This window comes from Trichosurus vulpecula, chromosome 6, assembly GCF_011100635.1.
Source record: "Trichosurus vulpecula isolate mTriVul1 chromosome 6, mTriVul1.pri, whole genome shotgun sequence".
Taxonomy (NCBI): Eukaryota; Metazoa; Chordata; class Mammalia; order Diprotodontia; family Phalangeridae; genus Trichosurus; species Trichosurus vulpecula.
In genome coordinates, this window is record NC_050578.1 from 192192582 (window position 1) to 192201602 (window position 9021).

Consider the following 9021-nt stretch of genomic DNA (forward strand, 5'->3'; position numbering starts at 1 on the left):
TAGCTATTACTGAAGGATATTGCCATTCAGTCATTATTTTAGTCATGCCTGACCCTTCATGACTCCATTTGGGGTTTTCTTGGCAAAAATGTTGGAGTGGTTTGCCATTTCCTTTTCCAGCTCATTTGACAGGTGAGGAAACTGAGGCAAACAGGGTTAAATGACTTGCCCAAGGTCACACAGCTAGCAAGTATCTGAGGTGAGATTTAAAATTGGGAAGATGAGTTTTCCTGACTTCAGGCCCAGCGTTCTATCCATTGTGCCACCTGAGGGCAAGGCACCTGTGTTTGGGAAAGGGTAGTTGGAAAGTGACATCTGCCTGAACAACCCATTTCTACGTCAGCAAGATGGATCTATAGGCCTAACAACAGAGCTGATAATATATTGGTTCATGTGGCTTCATTCTTTTTTTTGCAAGGAGGAAGGCAGGGCAATTGGGGTTAAGTGACTTGCCCAGGGTCACACAGCTAGTAAGCATGTCAAGTGTCTGAGGTGGTATTTGAACTCAGGTCCTCCTGACTCCAGGGCCAGTTCTCTACTCACTGCACCACCTAGCTGCCCCTCATATGGCTTCGTTCTAAAAGAGCTGTAACACTTTGTTGTGTAAGCAGTGCTGGTGGAGGTAGCAGCAGGGAGCATAATGGCAGCTATGCAGGACCTGATAGCTAGGGAATACGTCGTGGCCACAGTCAGCAGATATGTAGGCAGCTACAGCATTAGGGATTTTTAAAGTGGCAATGAAGCAGAACTCAAGCATCCAGCATCATGCAATGACAAAGGATCAAGGCCAGGAGCAATGAGACACTGAGTCATGTTGTCAGGGAGCAAACTGGCTTTTCCAGGTTTTCATGTTGTTGATAATATGAGTTGCATGAACTGCACCTGCCTGAGGAGGGGAGCTGACTTTCTAACCACCCCAACTTCCTTCTCTTCTTGGGTGAGTGTGGCGCCTCGACATCAGAATAACCCTTTAAGTCTAGAGTAATTTTACAAGTCTCTGAGGAAGGTGTGGCTCAGAGGATAGGGGTAGGGGGAAGGGGGCGGGGTGTTACTCATCTCTAGCCACCCTGAAGTTTTTCCCCCACGGTAGAATGCTAGATGATGTCACAGCTTTGGAGCTTCTGGACTTTTAAGAAGGGAAAGTATTCTGATCTTAACAGACACCAAGTAAAATGGACATTTCCATATACATATAGCAGAAGAGAATTTGTCATGAAATTATAGATCTCTATTTTGTACCTCTTGCTTTTCTTTTAAATACATAATCAATTCAATATGTAACTTTCAAAGCTGTCCTACTTGTCTGTGACTCTTTCTGGCTCTTGTTCTGTCCTCTTCTGTGCATTTAAAAATTGATTGCCACCAATAAAAACATCTTGGTAATTAATCTTCAGTTTATTACACACATTTTCATGAACTAAAATAATTTCTTATTTTCACTAACAACCTAAATAAAGAATTGTTTTCACTAACATTATATCTTTAAAAATTAGTATACCAAATCTCACTAGCTTTGGTACAACTCAGTGCATTTAATATTGGCAATAACAACTTATATGCATATTAATAACCTTAAAGTGAATATTAACATTATCGTGACCACATTAATCAGAAAATAGGAATATGATTAGTGTTTTCTTCTTATGTAAATTCTATTATGTGAAGATAATAAAATATTAAAGACATTAATTTGTCAATTTCTAAATATCCTTTTATCACCAAAGATTTGTTCATATGAGAGCGAAAATATTCTAGGTCCCTGGAAACAAGGTGGATCTGAGTCTTCTTCACTTACTCTGGTTACATGTGGCTCCATTTTAAGATATGAACCATCACTAAATATATAGAGACCATACTGGAATATTTTACTTCTCAATTATTTTTCCTCAATATCAGGGATGGCTTTTTTTAAAATTTAGAACTGGAAGGAACCTTAGAGATTATCTAGTACAACTTCCACATTTTTGCAGATGAGCAAAAGACCTGCCCACAGTTATACAAGTAATAAGGAACCAAGTCAGGTTTCAACTTCTAGTGCGCTAGCCAGCTCTAACCACTCTCCCACAATCCTCCCGGCTCCCAAGACACAAACAATATGTGGGTGGAGAAGTCACTGGATAGATGAGTTAGCTAAGTACCATCGATAAGTCATTTTGCCACTCTGAGCTTTAGCATTCTCATCTGCAATATGGGTGTAATATATACTTGCACAGACTATTCCACAGGGATGTTGTGAGGAGGAGGTCTTTGTAAACACTGAAGTGCCAAGTAAAGGGGAGGATGTTCTGTATGTTGGGAATGCAAATTAATTTTTACATTGCCCTAAGCAAAACAGGGTTGAAAAGGCTAATCTGCTATTATTAAAAAAAAAGAAGTGTTTTGAGAGTTTGTTATTGTTCTGAAGGATCCGTGGTAATGTTCCCCACATTAGCAGGCAGCTTAAAATTGATCATATGAGGCCATAAGAGCTGGACAAACCACAAAAATAATATGTGTTTCATTAATGTCACATCTCTGAGCCATGGAGTCGGGTTCACTAAAATATATCCAACTTCTGAGTGCTGAAGTTATACTTTCTGTGGGACATCTGGGGGGAGAGCCGAAAAAATAGCAACAGCTTGGTTTGAACTGTCCTTAAATTAAGTCACGAAGATCCTTTATTTACAATATCTCATTTGACCATCACAACAAACCTAGGAGATAGGCAGCATATTCTTATCCCCATTTTACAGATAAAGAAACTGAGGCTCAGAGAAATTATTTGAGTGGCCGTGTAGCCAGTTAGTGGCAGAGTCAGATCTTGAACTCAGGACTCCTGACTCTGAATCTAGGGTTCTTTCCTCTGACATTCAGTCCAATTCAATAGAGCAGAAGAAATCCCATACAGCTATATTGAGGCATAGCATTAAGCCCAAACTGCCATTTTTCAAGTGAGATGGAGTTTCCAGGGGTAGAGCAGTGTTGTAGTTAGACAAGTGGCCTTGGGGTCAAGAAGGCCTGGGTTCAAGTCCTATCTCAGATATATACTAGGTGTGTGACCCTGGGCTAACTAAGGAACTGCTTAGTGCTCTCAGGCTGCTAAGACTTCGGTAGAAGTTACAGAAGAGTTGCTGGTGTGCATCGTGGGCAGCGAATTTTCTCCTGGGGTGTTTCCTACCTTGTTGAACACAGGACTAGACTTAAAAAATATATGGAATTTATGTGCTTGTCTGTGGTTGAGAGAAGGGCAGTGTTATATTTTACTTGGCATGAAGGCAAAAGTGGAAAAGGATTCTTCACATCTGGGTTGATTAAAACAGGTGTGGAGAATTTGGAAAAAACTTTGCTACAAACATCTGTGCCTGCCCAACAGATCCCAAGAGGATGCTTCACTTTGCAAACAACTCTCTTCAGAATTCCTATGGTGAGTAATTCAATTTACAGACCTGTTCACACAACAAGAATGAATCTATTTCATTCCATAGACATTTGTTAACCAATGGAATGCTAGCATTTCCACCACCATGTTCTTTTCTGTTTCCCTTAAAAGAATACAGCATGAATCAGTCTGAGGATATCTCAACTTTCCCAGGTCCATAAATTTCCTAGGATGAAAGTCTCTAGAGAAAATGCCATTATTATACATCTTTGATTACATCATTAATTCCTTTTTCAGGCAATGAGGTCCATGCAGTATATAATTTACAATCCCTGGTCATAATCACTGACAGTTTCCATTGACTTTTATAGAATCTATAAAATCAAGGCCAATTAATTAGTGGCCAAAGCATTAATGAAGAAAGGTCTTCATCCAGATCAGAAGCATGAGAATCCAAAAAATATATGCCTCAATTAATTTCACAGAACTATTTTTAGGAAGAGGATACAGTTAGGGAAGGCAATCAGTACAAGATATCCTCTGCTGTCACAGTTACTTCTTCTATTTTGGTCTTTATCTCAGGAAGGGGAATCTGACTTATGGCTACCACCAGCAAATTTGCTGCATGAGCAGCAGCGCTTGCCACACAGATCCAGAAAGACTCTTCGTACTGTTCCTCCACAATGACAAACTGAAAGATCTTTTCCTGAAAATTGGCAATTCTGTCTGTGAGGTCATGGAATTTCACAGCTGCCATGAAGCTCCCAATGGCCAAAGCAACGACACCACCTAGAACCAAAGGGAGATTCAAAATTCATGTTGGCCATTAAAGACTTCATGGGTACCTTATTTAAATTGTAGCATCTTGATAAGGATTGAGTCAAACTTTATATAGCCCAAATAAAATCTCTGAAAGCCCCATATTAAATATTGTCCGTTTTCTATCTATGAGGGAGTCATGCAGCAAAACCACTCTGATTTAGGCTAAGGAGGAGTGAGTCCAATCTGAAGAAAAGAATTTTTTTTTTTAACAAATGCAATCTTATTATTTTGAAATACCTATAGCAGTATGAACTAGGCTAACAAAACACTATTAAGTAGAAGTCATATTAAATCTACTCTAATAAACAGACAAGAATTGGTTATAAATAACTCATTAGTTGTTTGAAATGGTTGCTAGTAAAGTATTTGGAAATGGTTCATGCTTGTTAATATATTAACCTCCCTGCATTTTTAATTACATCATTAATTGTAATTTCAGCCTTGTCTCTTCTGATATATCCCAAATTCATCGGATCCAGTTCAATTCAGTAAATAATTATCAAGCATTTTTTTAGGAGCAAGGCACTGTGCTGTAGGAGATACAAAGAACAAATAGCTCGAAGAATGGAATCAGATACAACCTGCTCACCACAGAACGTAAATCACAGGATAAAATTAGACCCAATCCTGGAGTTCCAGAAATTTAGAATCTGCTGGGGAGACAAGTGTACAAATAAGTATAACACCAAATTTTGCTACATTTGGTTGGCAATTCATATTTAGTGACTTGTAAGAATAAATGAGGTGGAACTTCCCTTACCCCTTACATGCTACTGGAGGAACTTTTAATTCTATATGCCTATTCATAGGGTTTGTAAACTTAGAGGAAGGTTATATACAGGCTCACCTCCTTGTTTTACAGACAAGGAACCTATGGTTCAAGTTAAGTGACTTGCCCAGGGAGTAAGCGGCAGAGCCGTGATTGGAATCCATGTCCTCTGAGTCTAAATTCAGCATTCTTCTTATGGCATGGTACTATGGGAACACTCATATTAAAAACTTAACTGAATAAAGAAACTACAAATCCCTCAACACCTGAGGATGTCCCCACGGGCCTCATGGAAGAGAGTTTCCAACTGTACTTGAACTCCTACCTTGTCTCTGGATGTCTTTTCAGCCGGCATTTCCACTTATTTATTTGGCACTTGGCTTATCACCTCCTTATTTAGCCCTGATTATCTTTTTCCATAGATAAAGGGTAAGGAGAGGAGATAAGAGTAGCAAACCAGTACAAAGAGAAAGGGAAGAAGAGAGACCCATATATCTCCCTTCTTCTGGCTAACTCAGAGTTGTAGTTTAGACCCTGGGATCCTATCACAGGATGGAGAGCTGGAAGGGACCTTAGAGATCCTACCCTTTCATTCTACAGATAAGAAAAAGATAAGGATTAGAGAGGACTGGATGGTAAGCTGGGGCACAAAACACTGGCCTCTAATGCCAAATCCCACTCTCTTTCCACTGTCCTGCAGCCTCTGCCCATTCTGCTTCTCACCACCAACTTCAGATACCCACCTGATTTTGGACCACCCCCCACCTCCCATTGGCAGTCCTTGGATAGGGGGGATGAAGTTGGGTTGGTCACTGTGAACTGATTAAAAATGGTTACAAGTTCAGGTTGGGGTGATGGAAAAGATGAGCACAGGGGCCTATTAGAGAAAAGGCAGAGGCCAGGGATATGCCCTACTCTGGAAAATCAATCTTGTGGTATATTGTATGCTTTCTGGAAAGCCCTCCAAGCTTTTCAAGTTCAATGGTGATTGTTTTTTCCCATTCCCAAATGGACTTGACCTTTGGTGGTCAGCACTCTTACCACAATCAATTAATTAATCAATTGGGGTAGGCACTGGGGATACAAGCACAAAGAATGAAACAATCCCTACTCACCAGGCGCTTACTCTCTAGTAGGGAGGCCACCTGCTTTTCTCTTATCATCTTTGCTTGATGTTGCTACTGAGCCTTCAGCTACCGAGCTCCATCCACAGATCCTTCATCATTCCTCCAGCCTGCATCACTTCCTTCCCCTCCTCCTCTCCGCATTTCCTCTTTTCTCCTTAGCCCTGGCTCTTTCAGCATTGTTTTCTCTTGGCTTCTCTTCCTCCCCATCCCTCTGTCTCACACCCTGAATCACTCAGGAATCCAAATAACCATGTGTATGTTTTGTAGACAAAAATAGAGGGATTATTATAATAGCCTGAGTAATTTAAAACCATGAAAAATAGATTTCAATGGATAAATCTAGAGAAAATCAGAAACTCATCTTAAAGAAATGGCAAAACAATTTATACAGTAACCACAATATTCTAAAGACAAACAACTTTGAAAGACTTAGGAGCACGATGCAATGGTCAACCATGATTTTAGTGGATTTGTGATGAAACTTGTTGGCCACCTCCTGATGGAGAAGTTCTGGACTCAGAGGGTAGACTGAGATATACACACACACATGTGTATATATGACATGTATATGTCTGTATAAATACATATGTAAACACATCTGATATATGTTTATGTACCTATGTATATACATACACATATTTATATTTGTATATTTCATGTATATACATACACATATTTATTTTAGTATATTTCATGTATATACATATATATTTATATTTGTATATTTAATGATCATTGTAGCAATTTGTTTTGCTTAACTATGCAGATTTGAAACAGGTGTTTTATTTTTCTTGCTTCTCAATGCAAGAAAGCGGGGGAGGTTGAAAGAGGAAGGGGAAAGGGAAGGGGAGGAGGGAAAGAAGGCAGAATTTGAAAAAAATAAAATTAGAGAGAAATGAAGAAATAGCAAGGCATTTTAATGCCTTCTTACGATACGTTTAACTCCATTTTCAGCACAGTTTGACAATTACATAAACAATTTAAGAATGTGCCTTACCTGCAAGTACATTCCACAGACATATACCAGCAGGCCCATTTATTGCACGATACGGGACCTTTATCATATTGAGGATTGCAAACCCCATACTGACCAGAGCCAAGGCCATGGCCACAAAAAGGAAGATTAAAATCATGACATGAAGGCCAGTGTTCAGTTGTTTCACCATGTGAGGAAAGACTGGGGAGAAAGAAACAATCGTTGTATTTCATTAAAGGGTATTAAAGTGCTGTACTAGGAGTGTATGGTATTTTGGTTGTTTCTTTGTAAAGCAAAAGTCACACTTATTATAAACGTAGTAATGAACTGGGGAAGGGCCAAAGGAAGCAGGCACCTTTCGAGGAATCTTTTTCTGTTCTTGATACATGGATTTACTGCTCATTGGGAGGCCAGGACCTTTAGACTGTGGTCTTTAGGCATTAATATTTTGCACAAACAGCTAAAAAATGAATGATCACAGGTGGTGATCTAAATTGGCTTGACCTTTTGATCCGGTTATCTTTCCTGAATGCAGATTCACACCACTCCTTTCTATTTTTACACTGTTCTTTTTCGAAGGAGTGCTGGGTTGGTACTGCTTATGGGCACTGAGCAACCTGAAATGTAGGTATCAAAGGATTTAAAGAAGGACTTGGGACATCATCTAGGCCAAGTCCCTCATTTTGTAGATGATGAAACAGATTCCTAGAGAGGTAACCTGACTTGTATGGGGTCTTATAGGCAGAATGGAGCAGACTTGGGCCTCTTGACTCCCAACCCAGTGCATTTTCCACTACAAGGCATTCCAGTGTTACTCCAGCAGGGTGTTACCAAATGCTTCCTGTGTGGTTATAACCCTGGTGAGGTATGAAACTTTAACTAGGAATTTTTGTACCTGAGGCCAGAGGCACAAAAAGCACCATCAGAGGAGGCGTTGAGGGATCTGGTGGGGTAGGGGGAGAGGTTATGTCAATAGAGCCTTCAAAGCTAATGGATGGTACCGAGCTGCTAATGTTCTGAAGTGGGAACAAGTAAGTTACTAAGGCTAGTTGGCCCTGATCCCTACCCCAAGCCTCTAAAGTTCTTTTCAGTGCTAGAGAAATCCTGATTCTTACCTGGGCCAGGACAGACATGGCTCCACTTTTGATGCTAACATTTGGTAGTGGGGCAATGACACACAACTTCTTCCTCACTGACTCCTCCTCCCCTTTCACAGGTAATCAGAACGAACTGCCATGGAGACTATTCATTCTTTTCTACCACCAAGCCCCTGTGGATACTTTGGTCTCAGTTTTGGAGGGAGGTGCTTTGGGTTCTGGGTCCATGGCAGGCCTATAGGAAGTGGATATACCCAGCTCCAACTTCCCCAGATGTTGAAGGAAGGACAATTTCAGTCATAAGAGGGGCAGATTCATAGCCATTTCTCCCCACACCTAATATGGGAGATTGGAGAGGATGTGTAGCTTTTATTGCAAGCCTTATAAATTTGCTGCACCTGGTGCAAAGCCCTGGTTTGCCTACTCAATTTTGAGCTCTGGTACCATACTTAATTTGTTGTTCTTTTGCTCCCTCTTCTGTTTTTGATGCCTGTCTCAAGCATATGTATCCCATAACTTGTTCTGCATCAGTCCCCTAGATATCATAATTGGTGCCATGTTCTCCCCTTATAGATTAGAGTAGTAATTGATGCAGTCTCCCTTCTAAGGAAAGAAAACAGGTGAATAAAAACAACTAAAATGACTAATGAATCCATGGGTGTGTAGTCCTTGTCACCAAAATTCTGTCAACAACAGAGTTTATTCTAATCAGACTTATTTATGATTTAAGAGTGCCTAGGGTCTGCTTACCCTACATTAGTGCCTCTGTAAAAAGCTCAATCTTCCTTATGTCTACTTTATTTTAAAATCCCACACAGACCTTAACCCCCACAGGCCATTGAATGGGTTCTGGACAGAGCCAACTTCTTGGG

At 40.2% G+C, this 9021-nt stretch overlaps 2 protein-coding genes across 2 annotated transcripts in view; both read right to left on the reverse strand.

Moving 5' to 3' along the window:
• Positions 1–3881: 3881 nt before the first annotated feature.
• LOC118854871 (clarin-2-like) lies at positions 3882–8185 on the reverse strand. The gene is made up of 4 exons (XM_036765069.1): positions 8168–8185; positions 7948–8068; positions 7074–7253; positions 3882–4147 (listed from the first exon to the last, which is right to left on the reverse strand). The coding sequence occupies exons 1-4, from the start codon at positions 8183–8185 to the stop codon at positions 3882–3884; spliced, it is 585 nt and encodes a 194-aa protein (XP_036620964.1).
• A 199-nt stretch (positions 8186–8384) lies between these two features.
• LOC118854872 (cytosol aminopeptidase-like) overlaps positions 8385–9021 on the reverse strand; it is an 18304-nt gene continuing 17667 nt past the window's right edge. Inside the window, 1 exon segment of the mRNA XM_036765070.1 lies at positions 8385–8485. Coding sequence (XP_036620965.1) covers positions 8385–8485 — 101 coding nt within the window.